The sequence below is a fragment of the Amblyomma maculatum genome, chromosome 9 (genome assembly GCF_055883805.1).
Source record: "Amblyomma maculatum isolate TAMU_Amacu chromosome 9, ASM5588380v1, whole genome shotgun sequence".
Classification (NCBI taxonomy): domain Eukaryota; kingdom Metazoa; phylum Arthropoda; class Arachnida; order Ixodida; family Ixodidae; genus Amblyomma; species Amblyomma maculatum.
In genome coordinates, this window is record NC_139352.1 from 26,487,832 (window position 1) to 26,510,653 (window position 22,822).

A 22,822-nucleotide genomic window follows, 5' to 3' on the forward strand; every position below is an offset into this window, starting at 1 on the left:
CGCTCTCCTGGTCCTCGGTCAAGGTGAGGCTTCAGAAAGCTTGGCTGTCGGCAATTTGTTTTAGGTCGCTAATGCGCCGTTATCAGCCGGTTGTAAAATTCTAAATTAATGTTAAACATAGTGTTAAGGCTCATCGCTAACCTGAGAAAAAGGAAAAATGAATATGCATTAGGTTAACTTGAAGTTTGGTACCTACAAGCTCTTCTATAAGGAACTTGTTGCTGCCCTGTTGAATCATTGCAGTACCGCTGTCATTAGTGACGCTTAAATAAGCGTAGTGTAGGGCCTGCGTTCACATTATGCTCGCCGCGAGCAATGGTGAGAAACTTTAAATTAATTTTTAACCATATATTTGATTTTAGCAAAACATCAATACTGACATATCAAGAAAGAGCAAGAGAACCAATGTTTGAAACTACCAAAAATTGCGTTCAGTTATTCGCAGTGCTCTTCAAAAGCCTGCGTAAGCATGTGAGCATTGCTTGAAAACATTTACTTCGATATTTGGAAAGTTGTTATCAAACTTGCCTTCAATATGTTTTTGTTAATGTTGACTCTGCGAGGAGGCGTACGCTAAAGAGTATCTTGAATAAGTGAGAAGTGATCGGAAAATTAAACGGCCATTGCGTAAGTTGCGTTAGTTGCTAGCACTGGTCAAGTTTTTAAATCGAGAAATCGTTCTACGTTCAGTGTTCCAAGGTTTGTTCACATAAATGCTAGAGGGGTCTCTACAGTGACGAAACCATATTTAGTTTCCTCTTCACTCAGAAGTGCATAAATATCCACGGATATCAGAGAATATATATCCACGGATATCAGAGAATGAAACCAAAGGAACCTCATGGCAGAAGCGTTGATCTGTATGGGATACCTGGCATCTTTTTGGTACTTGGTAAAACTATCAGTTGTTTTAACTGATGCCAGAGCGGTTTAAAATACGTTTTACCATACTCGAGTCGAGGTGCATTGACTGGCTTAGAAAAAATCAATTTTACGAAATAGAAAAATATTAGTGACTGGTCACCATGCAAAAAAATTGCCAAGTTCAATGTAAAAAAATTGGCCGTGGTTTAGCTTCAGTTATACCTGCTTCTGGGAAAGAGAGCCCTGGCTAGCCTTGACCGCCTAGTAAAGAGCAGAGACATTACACTGCCAACCAAGATCCGTATAACTCGTGCTATGGTCTTTCCAGTTGTGATGTATGGATGCGAGAGTAGGACTGTGAAGAAGGCTGGCCGCCGAAGAATTGACCCGTTTGAATTTCGGTGCTGGCTGAGACTCTTGAGAGTTCCTTGGACTGCCAGAAGATAAAATCAGTCGATATTGTCGACCATAAACCCTGACTGCTCATTGGAGGGTCAAATTCTAAAGCTAAATCTCAGCTACTTTGGTCACCTGATGAGAAGAGAGGAGTCGCTGGAGAAAGATTTGATGTTGGGAAAGGTTGAGGGTCACCGAAGAAGGGGTAGGCAGCGAACACGATGGTTAGATGGCACTCTCGAGGTGCTGCAGATGAAGTTACGTGATGTTAGGAAGATAGTGAGAGACCGGAAAGCGTGGCGTGATGTGGTCCATAGGGTCAAAGAAGAGTCGGACACGACTGAACGACTGAACTGAACTGATACCTAGTGTGAAGCGAAAGCTGAAACATGGTTACGCATGGTAAAGCTCTTCTTCAGCACCTTGACCTTGACCTTGACAGACATTGCTTCTTTCCATTTTTGTAACCCAATTCACAGTGAAAGCAAAACCTTCACTACACTAGGTATAACAGGTCTTTGTGTGACATTATTTTGTCCTTCGAATGTATATTTACATTAGTATATAGGAATGAAAAGGCGCTGTATCTGTCTTTGACCTTTAAGGTTGTTGGTGACATCGCAACCCCCCCCCCCCTCCCGCCAGGGCTGTCCCTCTTTAAGTTAGGTGAATGGATGGCACGGAATTTGAAACCTACCCCTAGCCAGGTAAATATCGTTTTTTCATATTTTTTACTTGTGCATTGTACATTGCTTTATAGAAAAGGAAAAGGCGCGGTATTTGTATTTGACCTTGAAGGCTGTTCAATGTGACATCGCAAAGCCCAGAGCTGCCTCTACGTTTAAGTGAGGTTTTGGGGAAAGGAAGGCACAGTATACACTTCGGTGAACGCCACGAAATCGTGGGTACCCACACTTAATTAGGTCAAGGTCATACAAGGGCAAAATAGTGTCACAGAAAGACCTGTTATATCTGGTGTAGGGAAGATTCTGCTTCCACTATAAATTGGTTTATAAAAAAAGGAAAGAAGCAGTGTCTGTCAAGGTCATTTGAAGGTGAAATTCGTGCATACCCGACTGCTCGAACAACCTGGTGTAGTGAAGCTTTCGCTTTAAAACTTTTCGTCCCGGTTTACGGTCAACTAGTTCCTTTAATAAGGCAGCGCATTTTCTAAAAATAAAAAATAACGCATGGACTGTATGCGATGAAGTCTCGGACATCCTTCAAATGACATGGAACTGCAAAGAGCAATTACAGAAATATAAAGCTCGAGCACTCAGCCAAGCGGAGTGGGAAGCAGAGCTGGCCCACACGGGTCTCTTTGAGCAGCGCAGCCTGCTCACCAGGGCCCGGGAGGTAGCCCAAGCCAATGGTATCCTGTACTGAGGAAACCACCCACGGCATTCCATTAAACAATTAAAGTTTACTCTCTCTCTTCTCGCAACACCAGGGTATGCAATGGTGTTTTAGGAACTGCAGGCGTCCAAGCAAAGAGAGAGCTCAGACGGAAAACTCCGTCTCTTCCAGTTACTGCTGACAGGATATTGTTCATTTTACAACAAATTAGAAGCGTCAAAAGCGATCGACGTGTTAGAACTTGGAAGTATTTTATCTGCCGAAATGCTAGGAAAAACTGTATAATGTGCCAAGATAAATAAGTCGTTATCAGTGGCTATCCCGCTATTTACTGCATCTGCTTATGGTTATGCAATGTGTTCAAATGTAAGACAGCATCCAAACATAAAACGAATTGAAGTACAGTTTATTTATTATTTTTCCACATGTCGTCCCTTGCAGTAGTTTGGCGGTCTTCAAGCTTAAGTTGAAAATCGTTACCGGAGTGTCTGTTAGCACACTAAGAATGAAATGTACCTAGAGGAAAATAAATATGTTACAGAAACACATCGTAATCTTCACCAAGATATGTAAATTTTGAACGCAATTTAATTTATTTCTCTTGTTTTATTCCCTATTTTACCTGAGGGTATGGCTAAAGGGCATAAAAACAACAAAACCAACAAAAATGACCATCAAAGAAAATAACAATGCAGGTTAAATTTTGTGTCATGCCGCTGTTGAAAGCGATGTAATGCAATTATTTAGGTTTTAAAGTGATTGCGGGTAGACAATTTAATACCTAACACAAATAACTTCCCATCAGAGACATTCGAGAAAAAGTGTGACAGGTTGGCGTTACCGCACAAAGTTATTCGATGCTGCTCTGGTCATATTTTTTTCCTTACGGCGCGTGTCGACAAACAGCACCCGTAGATACGCCGGTATTCCGCTTCGGTAAGACCGGATAGCTAGCACCTGCCGCGCATTGTCGCGTACTCGTGCTGATAACCGATTACTCGAAACCATTCAGCAGTTGCACAGCTTTTTCTTGGCTGCTTACTCGTTCGGCTCAGGTTGATTCTGTACGTAAGTAAGCAGCTTTCAATGACTGGCTTAAGTATAACTTACTAACTGGTCGTCCCTTTAACGCAAATTTGGTGTTCAATGTACTGCGAATATTTTTCTTTCCATTACAGAGCCCGTTCCAGCCTTGTCTATAAAAAGAAATTCCTGCACTCTCTCATTTAGCCCGTCACAATTTCTATGGAATGAAATTAGGGCTCACTGATAAATGCTCCCCTCTTTCTGTAGCTTAAAATTGCGCCATAATGTGCGTAATGCATCTGAGAGTAAAACAATTTTCGAGTCTCTATTGAGAGTAAGCGTCGCATTATAACTCTACGCTTTTCTGGTCGAACTTGAATGTTGTGACTGCAATTTATCATTAGTGCAGAACAGAGAATTCTTATAATGCGTTAAGTGGCAACGTCTGGACCGTTCATTTATAAACTCTTATATTAGCTCCTAGGCATCAGCTGTGTACTAGAGAAACAAAGATTAAAAGGACAAACTTACCCGTTTTCTCAATTTTGTTTTGCGGTGGGTGATGAAAATCGGCAAATGGTCCCATCCCGATGTTCTCATTTCACTTCCTATTTCTTGAAAATTACTGATGTTATCAACACCAGATCGGGTGTATTGCATTGGTGTCGACCTCCCAATTCTCAAGCAGCGGCTGAGACCCGTTCCTCTCGTTTCAAAAAACGGTTTGCTCATTTATCCTATCTTGTACAAATAAAGCTCGAGAATAACGAAGAAAGGAGATTCATTTAGATGAAGCTAAAAAATTTACCTTTAGGTAAGACGCTGCTGGAAACAAAGCGAAAGTAAAGATGACAAAGCAAGTAAAGAAGCGAACGTCGAAAAAAGAGGCACAACATCAATATATATTTTGGTTTATCATATTTACATTTCCTTTTCTATTCCCTAGCAATTATTATTTTTTTTCCGATGTAGTTATACATTTCAAAATCTAATATCTCTGCACCCCAATTCTTGGCCGATCCCCCTGTGTGGGTATGTGCCATCACATTAGAGGAGAACAACAACAACAACAACAACAACATCAATACACACACACAAAAAAAATGCTATCGATGCATATGGTTACGCGGTAGCCGCATGCCCCAAACTCCGAGTCTAGCAACTTGCGAAAGTTGTGACATGATAGCCTTCTTTACATTTACATTATGGCAAAATAGCCACTGCATGGTGCCATTTTCAAACGTGAAGAGAAGTAAAAAAAAGAAAAAGAAACATGCTTCTTTTATGCTTTTGATACCTCTCATATTCACTCCTTATGGCTCTCAAAAAGTACTCTTGAGTAGATGGTATAATTATTTCAAGTCAGCGCTGTAGATGTTCTCACTGGTTCCTTTCCTGGCTCATAGCACTGCTTCTTTCAGTGAGAAAAATAAGGAATACCCCGATGTATGGACAAGGAGCCAATAAAAGTGACACGGGGAAATCTTGTCGTTTTCTTTTTACGGTTTATCGGCGCTCCACATAAACTGTCCCAAAACACCTTCCGGAAAGTACTGCAATGCCTTCAATCTCTCCTTGGTATGGGGGATTAATACAGAACGGCCCTCATGGAAATATCATACCTGTGAATACCTGCCGCTGTCGTTCATGTGAACCTCACCACATAGCAAAATAAGCTTGCCTAGCCCTCCCCACTTTCTGTCAGTAATGGCCGAAGAAGATTTCATCACCGGAACCAACAGCGAGAAATTCGGCATTTCGTTATACTACCTTGGATAACAAACTGGATTCCAAAGGAAGGAAAGCGCAGCAGGGGGCAACATAATATTAGGTGGGCGGATGAGGTAAAGAAGTTCGCAGGGGTCAAGTGGATGCAGCTAGCACAGGACCGGGTTAAGTGGTGAAATATGGGAGAGGCCTTCGCCCTGCAGTGGGTATGGTCCGGCTGCTGCTGCTGATGATGATGATTGTGACTGATTACGGTGAAGGTGCACATCCAAAGAAATGCTCGTGGCAGGAGAATAGCGAAAAAAAAAAAAAAAACTACTCTAAAAAAGTTTGGAGTTAAACACAGGGTGGTCACTATTATTCAGAAGTCGAGTTGAAGTAGACCGCAGCTGTGACGTGCTCTCAGGTTTTCTGCTGACTCGCAAACTAAAATTCTTAACTGTTACATTAAATATAAAACATTTGGCTTAGATACATCATCGGCAAGGAGCGAACGCTCCTTTAAAGAACTTCACAGCATGTTGGAGCATCAATATTTAGGGTTAGGTCCATTACTGTGTGTACAGGGGGGGGGGGGGGGGGAGGGAGGGAGGGATCCTCCATACAGCATTTCTGTGTTCTAACTGTGGTCGTATAAACGTCTCATAGGCAATCAATTTAATTTCTTTAGCAACTTACGGTAGCTTTCTCCTAAAAAAAGCTAAGCTTCTGATAGGCTTTTTGAATAAATATTTTCGATGTGATTACGCCAGTATATAGATTACGCGTGACTGTCACCTCCGGGCAGGGGAAGCTCTGCACTTCACGCCCGGGCAGGGGAAGCTCTGCACTTCGACTAAGGTATTTTCTCCGATATTGTATTCAAAACTTCTTTTTAGTTATATGCGTGTACGTAGATATTTTTATAGTAAATTTCCATGATCCAGTTAGGCACCATGAATTTAACGATTGCAGGTATCTGTTTAGTTAAAACTGATGTTCCGGGAAGGCCACACGGATGTGAAATAAGCCAAGAATAATCGCCGTAGTGTTTTATTTCAACAGGCGATTCAGCTATGCACGAGGTATCATTACCATGCATTAACAACAAAAACGGCCTTAAAATGGAGCCCGGCTGCACTCTACAATGAACTCCACGCGTTATTGAAATGACTTCAGTTCTGATACTTTGGTAAAGGTCTTTTTAATATGCGTGAATCCGTAACCTATATATTCACTAACCCCTACCCTTCGTAATTTAGAAATTAGTTTATGATGCGGAACTTCGTCAATGACTTGGGAAAGTCAGTACGCATCACATCTGTTTTTTTTTTTTTTTTTTTTTTTTGGAGTTGATCTATAGTTGTGCAAAGGTCATGGACAGTTTCTATTACCTGCGTGCTTGAATGTTTTCGTATATAATTGTGATTATTTATCAATGATCAATGCATCTTCAAGTGTTCTGATTCTGTTCGAAATGCGACTGCAAATGTTTAGCACACACATTTGTGGTGACGCGGAAATCTGTTTATTTCCTTAGGAACCTTGCAGGCATTAACAGCTTTAAAGAAAGCAGGCTTCGTTGCTAAATTAGTGGAGATTGCAGAAATGTACAATACGAAAAAGCTAATCTCGAAGCTCTCGCAGACAGAATGTGCGGTTTAGACTGGTTACTGGAAAATGCGACTCACATTTCTTTCTTTCTTTCTTTCTTTTAGACTGGTTACTGGAAAATGCAACTCACATTTCTTTCTCTTTCTTTCTTTCTTTCTTTCTTTCTTTCTTTCTTTCTTTCTTTCTTTCTTTCTTTCTTTCTTTCTTTCTTTCTTTCTTTTAGACTGGTTACTGGAAAATGCGACTCACATTTCTTTCTCTTTCTTTCTTTCTTTCTTTCTTTCTTTCTTTCTTTCTTTCTTTCTTTCTTTCCTTCTTTCTTTCTTTCTTTCTTTCTTTCTTTCTTTCTTTCTTTCTTTCTTTCTTTCTTTCTTTCTTTCTTTCTTTCTTTCTTTAACAGATGGGAGTAATAAGCCGCATTGTGAGCCTTGATAAAGACATTTGTCCAAGTAATAGAAAAGAAGGCATCCAAATGTTTCGAAAGTGGGACTTCGGGTGGGCCCAGACGCTCGGCTTGCGAACTGAGGCTCCATTTGAATCCTTGTTCAGTGCTTTTTATTTATTTATTTATAACAAAACCTTCATACTGTGTAGCCATCTTCTTTCTCTCTTTCTACACTGGATCTTTAAGAAACCGGTGATTTTAGCACGTCTCGAAATGAGCCTGATAGAAGTACTTTTCTTCTTTGGCTAATACGCAATAACAGCTTTGTTTTAATGCCTGAAATAGAATTTACAAACGTAATTTTTAAGCCAGGGAAGTGGTTCCCGTTCTTTGACCGATACTACTTCTAAAAAAAGTGACACCAGCAGGGCCCTGAACAGGATCTCCATCTTCCGATTTCGTATTTCGCGATGTTTCATTTTGTATTTTGTATCATGCGCTTGGGTGATTTAATGTTTTTATACAGGTGATTTTATATCTTTTCTACTTTCACGTCTCGCTCTTTAAGAGCGTTATCTATCACTGATTTATATTTTCAATATAGCGTATGTCCCATATGGAGGTCGAAATTCGGAGAAAATGCAATAAAATACATGTCACATGATCCTACAAAGGTGCATTTGAACTGTGAGCGCACATCGCGTCGACTAGTAACCATACCTTTGATTCCCTATAATGTGCCATCACATCGGCCATGGAAGTGGGACCACTCCCAGGACCACCATTTGGATAAAATTTGGGGGCCGCTAGTTTGACGCAGAACATTTTAGTTGGTGTCAAATGACTCGGCAGCTTGTAAAGAATAAAACTGGTAATTGAAATAAAATCTTATATATGTCTCAGAGTCGCACCGACGACATTTCTAACTCGACACCATGAATATGGAGGAGTGGTTTTTACGGCCTAAGGGTTGTCAGGTGCGTTACGAACAGTGTAAAACAATTTGCCTTGTTAGACGTACACGCTTATATATTGTTATAACTGATATAAAGAGTAAATATTTCGGATAAAGCGACTGGGTTCGTAATTCGTAATATCAGTACTCAATCCAGATAGTAAAAGGTGCTGCTTGAGTATTCCAAATGATGTTTTCTGTATGACGCACAATTTTCCAATTTATATCAAATGACTCTGCACGTCCAGAATAATAAAATTACTAATCGAGATGAAACCAAAACATGTGTGGGATTCGCATCGACAACCTTTCCTCCCTCAAATCGTGCATTTCGAGGAGCTTCAGACGGCCATTGTGGTAAGAACCATCTGTCGCAGGGGAGCGCTCCGGTTGGTGCCAAACGACTCGTCGTGTTGTGGTGCACACAGAATAAAATATAATCATGGTTATAACAAAGAAATATACCGGATATAGCGGAGGTGGCTGTTGGATTGGATTGGAGAAACTTTATTGTTCAAGAAGACCAATAGGATGGGATCAGTGGGCCCTCTAACAAAGGACGACCTTTCTCCCCCAGTCCACATGCTTGGCTTGTCTGTTATTGTCCGTACCCCTAGGGAGCCTAAGCCCCAGAAGGAGGCTGTAAGTTCCAATAGTAGTGCAAAATATATGAAGGAGATGGCGCTGCTTGAAGCTCCCGTAGCTAACGCTCTTAAGCTGAACACTGGGGCAGTGTTGGCTGTAATTTGTTTTTCAAGGCGTTGTTTCGTTTCCATGCAGGTCCTGCAGACACCGGAGTTTGCAACGCAGGAAATGTATTCATCTGCTACCGGGAGTACAGCTCGGTGCTGTTTCGGCCAGAGCTGCAGCCACAAATGGATGGCAGCTACAACGAGACAGCGTACATAGCCGCTTGCAGGTATAGATACGACCAAGTTGTCGGTGCTCTCTCGACCTAATCTCAAGGCCTTGAATAGCTACAACGAGACAGCGTACATAGCCGCTTGCAGGTATAGATACGACCAAGTTGTCGGTGCTCTCTCGACCTAATCTGAAGGCCTTGAATAGCTACAACGAGACAGCGTACATAGCCGCTTGCAGGTATAGATGGGACCAAGTTGTCGGTGCTCTCTCGACCTAATCTGAAGGCCTTGAATATCTGTCAAACACTTGGAAATTGCTGTGCGCTAAGAATGACAGCCTAAATGTTCTTAAAGGTCTGAATTGCAACTTAAAAGAGCTTGGCTTAGGCCAGTTGGTGGGACCGCCCTGTGTTGCCTTCTTGCCGTCGTCCTGTCTTTTCCGCTGTTTCATTTTACAAGATCAGAATTGTTGCGCTTTTTACGCTCAACAAAATAACTCATTAGCCCTATGGGGAAGAAGTGCACTGGTTACGAGAAGGAGGAGAAGAAGGATGAAGAGGAGGAAATGCAGGGAGGTTAACCAGTAAAAGAAACTGGTTTGCTACCCAGCACTGGGGGAAGAGGGTGAGCGTTTCAAAAACCTACATGAGATAATCAACAGAATTTCATAGAAACAACTAGAGTGGTTTTGCCAAAGCTGCGCCGTGTACTTTGCACCAGAAAGAAATTCTTTTTCAATTTAAAAAACTGAAAAGTGTAAAAAGGAAGTTCGATCGGGCACAAAGCATATGTGTAGGTGTGGAATTAAGGCAAATATAAATTAAAGGTTTACTTTAACCACTTATTAAAAATAAATTTGGCCTTGAACTGCAACAGCTTGAAATAACGTTGCCTGAGATTTGCTAACATTTTTTTTACTCGTTCATATTATTTATACCCATGGTGAGTAGGAGCTGAAGGTTTTCTTCGTCGCTTGTTGTGTGATAATTATGAGCGTGCCACCAGCCCGAAGTAGCTTTTCAGATTAGAGGAAGCAAAACGATTTTATCTCTTGTCTTTTCGGCTTTAACACTTGTTCATGCCTAATTAGGATTGCGGCTTGGTGTGTTTATCCAACAGCTCGTTCACGCCCGTGTCTCCTTGCCAGCAATCCATCGGCCACTGTATGAAAGCGTTCCAGGACCAGTTCGCACGCTCTGAGGAAGGTTACAGGACGCTCAGAGACATAGTGTGCAGCGCGGAATCCCTCCAAGGTAAGGAATGCTACGCGGACTAAAGATTATTTGTTAGTGAAATAATTGTTATCAGAAAGAAAGCACGAAGGTGAGCTGGTGACAAACCAGTAGCAAGCTTTCACTATATATGTCACATCCTGTAATATGGCTATTTAGAAGTCAGCTGTCCCGAAATATATTTTAACAGCAGAGAAGACCATGCCATACTTAAATATACGAAAACGTGAAACTGCCATTACGAGTAGAATATGTTACTTGGTAAAACCAAAAATATAACCAGCCTATACACGTTTGAAGTTAATATTTGAAGTGGCTGTTGTTGATGTCGTGGCTGTAGGAAGGAAGAAAAGAAAATGCACAGGCCTGCTACTGGCTCTAGCTGAGCCACCTCCGCTGCCTCGTGCGCACAGAAGAATGTAGTTAGTTCGGCCAGTTTGGTTGTTGGGTTTGGTTTGGTTTGATTTGTAGGGTTTATATATATATATATATATATATATATATATATATATATATATATATATATATATATATATATATATATATATATATATATATATATATATATATAGTTAGTTCGGCCAGTTTGGTTGTTTGGTTTGGTTTGGTTTGGTTTGTAGAGTTTAACGTCCCAAAGCGACACAGGCTATGAGAGATGCCGTAGTGGCACTTTGCTTGTATGGAGACCACAGCTGCGGAACGTCGCTGCAGTAGTAGAAAATGAATACATTGCTTCACAGGAAGGGAAAGGCGCAGTATTTGTTACACTTGCTCTGTGGACACCTGAACAGCGTCTTAAGGGAAGGGAGAGAGGTGGGAGTGAAAGTGGAAAGAGAGAAAAGGGAGCCGTAGTGGAGGGCTGCGGAGTAATTTCGACCACCTGGGGATCTTTAACGTGCGCTGACATCGCACAGCACACCGACGCCACTTCGTTTCGCCTCCATCGCAGTAGAACCACAGCATCACTTTTTAAAGATGCATGCTTTTACCAGATGCAACGGTTTAGTAATACCATGCACTAATATGTGGCGCCGAAACACGCAGCCCTGCAAAGGATCTCGGTGTGCCTCAACAACGAGAAGATGATCAAATGCGTCAACAGTCCCAGCAAGCCGGCGTCAGGAACAAACCCCCGTGATTACTGGTGCAAGTAAGTGAACCACACTACAAAAGAACCTTCTTCAGTATTACAGAATTATGTAGTATCCACAAGATTGAGCTCGAACAAGCGCTGAGCTCGTGCCTAAACAGTCTCCCTCAAGCACATTCGCTGAAAAAAGTGATCGGCCCCTCTTAAAGAAATTTTTGTTCATGACAGAATCGTTTATTCCCCCCCCCCCCCCCCCTTCCGTTTTTGTTGATGGATCGATACTGAGGAAAGCTTTACTTCTTTATTACATTGTTACCCTTTGAGGAATGTAGATTGACTGGAATTGTGTTGTTGCGGTATTTTTCTTGGACGCGAAATGTGCAAAACTCAAGCTGATACGAAGCATGTTCCACCAAAACTGGGTTCATGCGAGTCAACGCGCGTTGAAGTTTTTCAAAGTATCAAAAGTTTTTGGAGCCTGCTACTTCGGTAGAGTTGTGTCTTTTTCTTCTCACAACTTACACCTTCTTTTTGTGCGGAGCTGCTTGCTGTTCAAGAGGCGTTTCGCTCCGTGACCGTCATTTCTATGCTTCCCACGGCCGGTATTGTGATACGCACCGATGCCCTTTTGGTGACACAGCAGCTACTTATACGCCTCAGTAGCAGCACAGAAATCTGCCAAAATATACACTGTCTAGCGGCACGCATTCCGCAGCCAATTAGCACTGAATAAATTCCGCGTGACTTTGTGAATTCCCCAAGCCATGCGTATTCTGCGACCCGTCTTTCCACTCCAACCTCGTCATCGCCAAAGCTCCTGAAATTGGATAGTGCTAACTTTCTTTTAACAAGAAAGGAGCACCTCCGACGCCGCACACGTGCTTTCACACCTCCGTGTACGATAAGCCTCCTCCATATTCTAACCCGTGCAGAGGAGGTTGCGCTTCGGAAGATTCGAGTTGGGGCAGTGACTCGATAGTGACCTCAGTTTCGAGATTTGCATCCTCACCCTGGCTGTCCCGTCTGCAAGTCCCGAGATGCTGAAGCTGATATCCATCACCTGCTATGGGAATGTCCAGCGCTGAAGCCGATGCATCCTCGCTGACTCCTTGGACTTTATTGTTATCAGCTAACCTTTTCGCATTTATAGACCATAGCCTTCATCCATCATATATATTCTTTACGCCCCGAGGTAATAAACATCGCAAAATAAAAAGCGCATTTATGCTGAAAAGGACGCTGTGATCGCATATAGGAAATAGATGCGAGTGTGTTCTAGCCTATGTTATGTGTATAGGCGGCATGTGGCGGCGATATGTACATGTTTCATGTCTGGTTTTTCTGGCTTTCCAAAGGCCTATCGTTTACAGCAAGCAGTTTTTTAGAAGCTGGAAAGCGACGATCAGCTGATAATGACCTGACAGAAATTGCTTTTAATTTAGTTTGATGGGTCTATTTCTTCAGAGATTTTTTTTTACACCAGCCTTTTCCTTTCCCCTTGAGACCTGCATTCCTTTCCTTACTTAGGAATCCTTAAACATAGTCACACTTCTGCAATACAGCTCCCGCTCTCTGAGCCACCCTTAATGCCTCGTCGTCTAGAAGGAGTGACTTTTCCATCACGAGCACGGTATCACTCCTGACAATCTCGAGCTGTGTGGATAACAGAAATAAGACCTTGGTTTAGTTGTGAAATGCCAGTGGTATGCATTTTATCCACATGACCGTTTTCCGCATCTATCTGCAGGTTTACCCAGGGCTCTCTAAGGTGCGTCGACGACGGCGTCAAGGACTGCACGCATCAGTACGAGCAGGAAAAGCCCATCTTCAAGAGATACTTCTCTGCCGTGTCAAACCTATTCTTGTGCGATGCCATCTCCAGCGGGACAGGAACCGTCAAGGCATCGCAGGCGTTCGTTTTCGGCGCTATAGGTCTCATCCTCACCGGGCGGGCAACGACGAAGTCATAATAAAGAGTTTCTCTACCATAGCTGGGTGCCTGCTGCCTCATTCGGCTTCCATATCATAAACCACAAGCTCTAGTCCTCCCATGACAAACCTTAAGGTCATCTGGCTTCGAACATTTAACCTTGAACTCTCGCGCTGTGTAGCAAACATCGTGGTCTTCACCAAGTTCCAACTGAAACACAAAATATCGTGTTGTGCCCTGAACGTCGTCCTCTTCAAGAAGTTTCATCAGCGCTGCTCCTTAAGGAGAGAGAGAGAAAATAAACGTAAATTGGTGCACCGTATTTCGTGGGGAGTTATCTTTAGTCCAGAATTCCAATCACTTTCGCTACCTCTCGGCCTCTTGAGCTGGTCAGAGAGACCAGTGGAGGCCAGCTCTACCTCCCTCTCTGTTTGGCTGAGTGCTTGAGTTTTGTATTTCTTAATTGTTGTTTCTAATTCCATATCATGTGAACAATGTCTGAGACTTCTCCGTATGCGGTGAATGTGTTGTTTCGGAGCAGATATTACGGTACTTTGAGAGGCTTGGGAAGGTCATCATAGCCTGCGTGTTCCTCCAGGGTCGCCTCCTGTCTGCTGAGGTACTGCTTTGTTTTTGCTTTCTTGAAATTTTCCGTTAACTGCCATTATGACAGAGGGGTGACAGGCTTTAGGGCAGGTGGCACAGGTGCCCAAAAAGTATGCCTTCATGCAGGCTATCCTGTCAGTCTCCTCCTGCCGTCCTTTCCTTCGTGTGGTTTCTTCTTTGTTTTCCTGCTCTATTATTTTATCACTGTGTGTTGTCTTACTCCCTGTGTCCTGTCGAAAGTGCGCTCTTTTTAATGATGATGTACCAACTGGCCCAGCTACTCTCCTTGATCTATTATTTGTGTGCCTCTTTGCATACCCGTCTCAGGTGGGAGTTCAATTGGCCTGTTGCGAATCGCTGAGTATTATATGTTTTCTTCTTTGGTTGTTAGCAGGCTTATGGCAAGGGCAATTGGAATTTCATCGGCATTTACTGTGCGTAATTATTCTTGACCGATGGGTGGTCAGTTCCTTCTATTGTGGTCAACTGCGCTGGCTACCGCCGCTTTTCATCTCAGACAGTGACTGGCGTCTACATAGAGTAGGTCGATGTTGTTTCCGATGACGTTTTGTATGTGGCGAATTATTGCATGTCGTATTTCGCTGTTGTGCGGGGGCCCATGATTCGGGGGATGGGAAAGACCTTGTATTCAGCTCTGCGTTCGGGGGTGAGCGTTTCTCTTGGGCTTAGTTTTCTCATTGATTGGTCCTCCCATAATCTTCAGCAGGTGTTTGCCAGTCCGACTTTCTTCAAGTCTGCGTTATGGGCAGACCAGGATAACTTCTTTGTACCCTTCCTAGGTGGCCGAGATGTCAACTGTCCAGGGTTCATTGGATGGCTGCCTTGGTAATCCGAGCGTTAACATCAATTCTTTCTGAAGCTGTGTATCTATTTTCTGTGCTTCTCTTTTGGTGATTAGTACGGGAGGCTGTGGGGGTCCAGAAGGTATTATCAGCGCCGTTACTATTCTGACTGCGCCCTTTTCTCTTAACCCTCAGTTCCTGTTTCTATTTGTCATAAACATTTACGGTTACCCGCCGTAGCTCTGTGAGGTTTCAGAAAAGAGTTAAAAGTTGGACCGGCGAACCCGTGAAGTATGTGTGTTGGTGTGTGATTGAGGAATAAGTTCAAGAAAGTCACATTTTTTTTTACAAACAATCGGATATTTATAGCTAGTAGTCCAAAGCATACTGCATAATAATTGAACAAAAATTATAAAACCCCGCGACATGATAGTGATAAATGACGACTTGGTAAATGACAAGAGGAAAAACGAAAACGAACAAACACTGCGATAAAAGAAGACTATAAAGATAACAAAGCAAATATTCCAGATATAGTAAGCAGGGGCAAGAATTACAGAGAAAACACAGCAAAAAATACTAAGCCAGATCAAGGTTTAAACAAAGGCGAAAACAATATTTAATTAACCGACAGTCTGTGACAAAAAGGGATTCTCACGGCTTTCATGTTCGATGAGGCGTCATAGTTGCAGAGTTGATTGCTAGCGGCGGCAGTACAATAGGAGGAGAAATGATGAGTTGATCACGGGTTCGGTGAAAAAACAAGGCATTTTCTCAGAGCGAGCGGCAGCGAGAGTTGCTCGAGAGACTACATTTCTCCACAGCGCACTGCCGCGGGCGTGCTGCGGTCTGCCTTTTTATACTCTGGGCTGGTTGCGCTGCGGCCCATCGTCAAGGACCCGCGCTGGCTGGTCGCTGCCCCGGAGAATCATGTCGAAGCATGCTCGGAGTAGTGAGGAAATCACGTAACTTCCGCTCTATATGTGAGGCAGCTCTTGACGCTATTCTATGGATCATGCCGCAGACCTGATCAGTTCCCCGAATCAAGAACCTGATTGTACGTGTTCTTTACCCGTACCTCTGTAACGAGTTACCTAGTATCCTGTAGGTTTTTACTTTTCTCGTTTCTTAGTATTGAAGCCCGATTTCCATCGGGTCTGCTTTGAATTTTTTCTTGTAAGTTCGGATGAACTCGATTTTCCAGAGGGGCATGTCATGCCGTTATTTTTTCTGCAATTTCTTCTTCTCACCTCCTTACATATAGGACATTTGTTGAATGTCTTCAAGGGCCCTTTGCAATTTGTTTTCCTTCCTCCCTCTCATACTGTCGTCGTCCACAGCTCTATAGCATCGGCATACAGTGCGGGACGAATTACAGTTATGCTTTCTAGTTTCCTCGCTGTTGGCATCATGGCCAGATTAAAGAGAAAGGGCGAGATTTGTAACTCCTGTTTGGTTCCTTTTCCAGCAGTTGCTTTTTGTATGGTCTTGATACCGTCAACACTTTTATAGCTGCTCTCTGGTCACTAACATAGTCCCGGAGGTAATATTAGGTTTTTCCCCGCACCCTGTTTCCGGTATGGGATCGAGAATTGCGCTGGGGCTGATGTTGTGAATTACGTCACCCTATAGGTCTACCGCGAGGATGATACCTTCGTCGTCGGCCGATATTCTAGTAAGGAATCGCGCCAATATCGAAGCTGCCGTAGTGACTGCAGCTTATGGTTCACTCTCGTTAAACGTGGTTCAAGGATAGCTAAACCTCTACAATTTTGTTTGCAATAAAAGACTGGCGGACGCTCGAGACAAGAATAGCTAAGAGAGAACGGACGAACGCAGTGCAGGGTGGGTTCCTCGGTCAGTGTAAGGTCAAACAGGTGTTGTAGGGAATGCGGCGTGGGCGGGCGCAGGTATTCAAGAGGGAAGGATTTAGAAGGTAAGACTTCTTCGCACTCAGAGTTAGCGCATAGCTTAAAAAAGACGCAGTCTTGCGTGCGATTAGCGCCGGTCGCCTTGGTTGTCTTTTGTGCCTTCTGCATAGGATTAGCGGTTGGCTGGGTTGTGAGAAAAAAAAAAAAAAGAGAAGGGGAGGGGGGGAGAGAGCGGTTGGAGTGAATAGTTACCTCTGAGTGGAGTGAACTCTAAGCCCAGGTATTTCGTTTTTCTGTCGCAGTACGGATCACAGAACGGGTCAGTAGTAGCGATATGTGGTATTCGGAAATGTTCTAACCGCTCCCTGCTGACCTCGCCTTTCATTGCTTAAAAAAAAAAAGTGGCGTTGAGAGACTGTAGCGTGAGCCAGCCGTGCGACCTCTTAACCTCTCCTCAATTATCCTTCAACCAAAAATCCAGGAGGCTAGAAGTCTTAGGTCATAAGTGAATAATATTTTGGTATAAGAGACAAAGCTCAGCTACTTTGGTCATCTGATGAGAAAAGAGGAGTCGTTGGAGAAAGATTTGATGTTGGGAAAGGTTCAGGGTGACTGGAGAAGTGGTAGGCAGCGAACGCGATGGTTAGATGGCATCCTCGAGGCGCTGCAGATGAAGTTATGTGATGTTAGGAAGATAGTGACAGACCGTAAAGCGTGGCGTGATATGGTTCATATGGTCACGAAGAGTCGGACACGACGGAACGACTGCACTGAACTAATAAAAGACAAGTAATTTCAAAATGATTAGCAGATTATTTGGTTTGGGTAGCATGTATAAACGAAAGGGTCCCAGGATTCTCGTTAAGACCCTTTTGAATGGTATTGAATTTGTGAATAAAATAATATTCACGTTGTTCACGTTCTCGAGTGTTTTTGAAGCCCCCTTGGAGAAAAGTTACATTTAGTGAGTCGAATGAGTGATGTTCTAGGTTTATATGCTTCGATAATGGAATATTTGGAAGGGACTTAGTATGGGCACGGTGGTTGTTGAATCGAAGGCGGAATGGAGTTTCTGTTTGTCCTATGTATTGCTGTTCACATATGCTGCATTCAAGGAGGTATAATATTAAATGAGTCACAATCGTAGTCGCCATTGATTGAATGTTGAAAATCGGATTTAGTACTTTTTGCAAAACTCGTGGTATTCATGCGTTCGCAAACCTTGCAACGGCCTTTACCGCTGGGGCGACAAGCACGTGTAGCGGTGTTTTGTCCTTTGGAGTGAATTATGTAGTTATGGAGGTTTTTGGAACGTCTGTAAATAACGCGGGGAGCGGACTTAAAAATACTGGACAGACGTTGACTTTGTTGGATGATGTTGAAATGTTTACAAATGATTATATTTATATTCGGTGGATTACTAGGGAATGTAAAGATTAGATTTGTTGAGTAATCGTTTTGGTTCTCTTTCCGGTCTCCCTGGAGTAGATCGTTACGGCTAAGGCTTGAAATTCTTCCAATGGCGTCATAATATTAGAGATGTTGGGTAGACCTGTGTTACGAGGACGTTGCGCATCTGTTTATAGTTAGTATGAAAGTCTCGGTCATTAGAACATATTCTTCTAAAACGATGGGCCTGGGAGTAGGGAATGCTTGTTTTGCAGTGATGGGGATGGCAGTTTTGGAAATGGTTGGCTTTCTATAAACAGTTGTGCGAATTCAACTACTTTCGACAAGAACGTGAACGCACCTATCGTTCTTGTCGATATATATATATATATATATATATATATATATATATATATATATATATATATATATATATATATATATATATATATGTATAATATGTATATATAATATATAGGCGCGCGTTGGCTGCCTTTTGACCTGCTTCGTCAGAAAAACACTGCTGAATGTATTCACAAAATAGTAAGTAACAACCTCCCTTTTGATATATCTATATTTAAAATCCCGTCACGTGCAACCCGAAGCCACACTTACGGGAATTTTAATTTACCCATAAAAAGAAACGTTTATGGTGAGCGTATGCTGCAGTTTACGGGTGTCAAAATCTGGAATTCTCTACCCTATGACGTAAAGCTTGCCAAGAACTTTTCCACTGCAATAAAAGAATACTACCTTAAAATGACTGAAACACTTTGAGTCCAAACTTGCACTTGCGTATACTGTAACTTTACATCGTTCGCCTGGTATTACCCGTGTAACCCCTACATATACCTGTATTTTATCTGATGCGTTATTTCTCTGCGACATGTGACATTATGTATTGTTATAGTGTGGTGACATTATGCATTCATCTTTCTTTGCTTTAATTCTTGTATAAGTTCAACGCGCTTTTGTTTGATTTGTGAGGTTTTAGCTTATATTTTCTTCTCTTCATTGCTAGTTTTACGAATGTATAAGCGATAACTAACTTTCTTCATGTTTATTGTAAAGTTCCTTCTTCCGATGTCTCTAACTTTGACGACTGGGTGCCTGCATCCTGTGTATTTTTCTATTGGACCCTTTACTAGCCGCTGGCTATGGGTTCAAGCAGTATCTGCCTATTTTCCTGTAGCGCACCAAAAAACAATTAACAAAAAAGCACAAATTAGACGGTTTCGCTGGTTTGATGCTGCCAGCTGAGCTCTCGATCCGATTTTCTGGTTCCCACGAGGTTGCTGTGGAAGGTGCTTACGTCCTGGCGCAGAAAATAATCCTCTGCACGTTAAAAGACTGTGGGAAGCACCATTGCCTTTGTCGACGCATGATGAGAGGTAGACGCGTAGGTAGCAAAAAAAAATGCACAAAATAATTCGGCGCAATTTTAAAAGTTCCGCCGCAATAGCGTTTTCTCGGGCAAAAATAGCGATTTGAATATCTTTATTCGAGAAAGAAAACGACTTCAGATAACATATTCACGCGAAAGAAGTCGCGTGGACAATAAAGATGAAGTGATTTAGCATGCGAACAGCGGCGTTAACCAGACAGGCATGCTCCCACCGGAATCGGCTGCCGCCAGTGTGACCTAAGTCGAAGCAGGAACTTACCACGTCTGATGAGTCGCTGCAGCATGAGCGGTAAGTGTCCAACCTGGCTTTTGGTTTCTATTAGGCAAAGTGATTTCTTCACCACTCGCCGAAAGCATTTAGTATTGTGCAGTAGTTCAGTAAACACCCGATTATAAGGAAGCCCTACATCGTGCCATGGCTGTAGTGTGCATTATGTATAATCAAGCTGTTTCCAAACAATGTGCGCGCGTTGGCTTTATGAAAATATGGCGCAGGGAATGATCGGTCATGCACGCCAGTCACAGTTACTTAGTCAGCAATAGTGCAGCGCGAATATCGAATTTCGCCGAATAGCGCAGCACTGGTGACAATGACAACGACAGCAGGTGCATACTAAGTCAACACCTCTTCTATTAGAGGAAGCTCTGACTAACTGATCTCGTATGTGCGGCGCTTTTCGCAGTTGACCGTAACGGGTGCTTTTCAGTCACGGTGTCTAGAATTTTTCACTTTATGCTGCTGTCACACGCGCTACTCTCTGACAGAAGGTTAGCCGCACGGCAATAAGCATGGTATAGATTGGTTATCAACAGATCTAGGATCAGATGTAGGTTTAGGAAGACGCGATTAATGTTTGTTTTTATTTTCATTCCTATTATCCAGCCATCTCTTCTTCAAGCCAGATCAAAGAGATTGTTGCCTTACAAACGCCGGACCAGCTCAATGCTTGCTCCTCCCCAGAACATCCAACTGCCATCCAGAGATGCTGTTCCGAATGTCTGTGCGCGGAGGATTCGGTCCCGTCCTCGGAGTCTGAAGTATCCGATGATGACTTGCCAAGCTTAGATGAGCTACATCGCTTATTTCTTGAAAGCTTACTTCCCGACTACAATCTCGTCACTGCGCCGACAACAGACATTCCAGTTCGGCGTTCATCGAAACGTCGGCTTGATAACTCTGATGACTGGCTGAGCGCAAGAAAAACGAAGAAGATCTCATGCTTCATGCCTTGCAGAAATCATGCTTTTCCTCCCACTTCGCAGAAGCAGCAGTCAATGATTGCTAAACCCGCACCCATAAGAAACTCGTCACACGCGTCCCTATTGCGCGACTTGGCTTATCAACGATTTTTCTTAGAGACAGCGAGAGCGTACAGCGAGCTCTTGGCAGTAGCTCCGGAGCACGATTATTGCATGATTGTGACTCCACCAAATACGATGCCAAACTATATCGTGAATCGCGACGCGCATCATCATCGCTCGAAATCGACTGTAGATAGAATCAAAGATTCGGTTGTTTGTCACATAAGGCCTCCGGGTGCCCTGGAAAATCAAGAATGCGACCAAGATAGGGTTAGCACTACAGTTGAAGCCAAAGGCGGAAAAAGCGAGTCGTTTAAGCCACCCGCAAAGAAGCCCGAAGACGACGATGACCCTGGTTCATGTTCGGACAGCGAAGAAGCTCCTCGGACTAGAAAGGTTGCCTCCAGGAAACCAGAACTTGCGGAGATCCACCGCTGCACGAGATGTGAAACTGTGTTCCGTAGCAAGCGTTCTTTGACAGTACATATGCGGCGTCACACTGGAGAGAGGCCGTACCGCTGCCACCTCTGTCCGGGGGCGTTCATGTCGCAGCAGGTTCTGTACTACCACATGTTGCGCCACTCGAACGCGCGACCATGGAAGTGCGGCCTCTGCTCCAAGGCCTACGTGAAGAAGCACTTCCTGGACGTACACATGCGTCGAGGTCACAAACCAGAGACCCTCTTCCAGTGCAATCTCTGCAACCAGGCGTTCGCCGTCGCAACAAGTCTCGAGGTAACGTTTATTTTTGTTTCACGCCTGTAGAAGACTGGCTGAAAGTACTTTTGAAACGGACTGCCCAGAACTGCATGTGGGAGTTGGTAGGAGGAACTAAAGGGAGGCTCTGTATTAACAGCACTTAGGATAACTTAATGTAGACTGGCGTCCCATAATGTATATGCACTTCTGCTTTTTCCCTTCTCCAAACTCGCGACGTGCCGAAAAGCTGAACAACCCTTCGCTTAATAGAATAAATAATCAGTTCATAAATTTAAGTTTACGTGACTAGAATCAATGTATCATGCAGATATCGTAAACAAGGTTGTGTAGTAGTATGCAACTCAAGTTAGCAGTGCAGCTCTGCCTACATTCACGACCTTTGTATAGAATTACTCCTCTACAGGAAAATAGCGCGTTGCTAGAGTGTTTCGTTTCTTACGTAAAGATGATGCTCACATTGAAACGAAATAATAAGGGCTAGAATTCTAATGCATCTGACTTCTTTGTTAATGCTGTTCAGCAAAAAAATTTGACTTCTTTAACTGCTGAAATTTCTAAGTGGGGTGAGGAAGCGCTCTACGGACAGTGGGTTGTTGCTGCGAACTACTGTTTATTTTTCAGTCCTTCGTATTAGATATAACATCACATTAGTTTCTCTTACGCTGATAAGTGCGCGCTTATATTTGTCTGGTCATCATATTATAAGGCTTTTCGACGCCAATAGATGGACGACACTGGGAAGAAGCGGTGAGCTGAAAATGTAGCTTCATATTACCTGCGGCAAGGATAAAAACGACACCTGCCCACTATGAAATTGAAGGTTCTTAGGAGAGGTGCTCCGCTACCTGCGCTTACCCGCTTTACGGCGCCCTCGTTTTTCAGCAATTGTTTTATGCAACCTGCTGGAAAAATACCAATTTTTGCACCATATATTTAGAACCTTAATATGTGCATAAATTATGCTATGTAAATTTTTCTAATTTAATGACATCTTGAAGTTATATAACTGTTAACCAAGGAGGGCTGCGACTACAAGCTACAGGTTTATTAGGCCACTTGGGGGAATATAATACATGAACTAAGATCACACCACATGCCGCAACTGGGCCGCCAACAGTATGCCGACACCCCTTTACAGAATGTAACCTACGCATGCGCGCTAAACATCGCAACCCAATAGCTACTCATCAGCTGCGGTAGGTTCGAATCCTTTGCGGAAGGCGATGCGTCGTTAAAAACGTGTGAGCTTTGCTCATAAAATTATAACAACGATGCTGAGGGTTGCAGTCTTTTTCTTGAACCACATTT

At 43.1% G+C, this 22,822-nt stretch overlaps 1 protein-coding gene across 1 annotated transcript in view; it reads left to right on the forward strand.

Moving 5' to 3' along the window:
• Positions 1–13,478, forward strand: part of LOC146178632 (uncharacterized) — a 13,612-nt gene extending 134 nt beyond the window's left edge. The window contains exons 1-5 of the mRNA XM_084578430.1: positions 1–23; positions 9,084–9,222; positions 10,286–10,419; positions 11,443–11,548; positions 13,236–13,478. The exon at positions 1–23 is cut by the window's left edge and continues 134 nt beyond it. Of these exons, the coding sequence (XP_084434556.1) occupies positions 1–23; positions 9,084–9,222; positions 10,286–10,419; positions 11,443–11,548; positions 13,236–13,458 (625 nt within the window). The 3' untranslated portion in view covers positions 13,459–13,478. The remainder of the gene's footprint in view (positions 24–9,083; positions 9,223–10,285; positions 10,420–11,442; positions 11,549–13,235) is intronic.
• Positions 13,479–22,822: the final 9,344 nt, after the last annotated feature.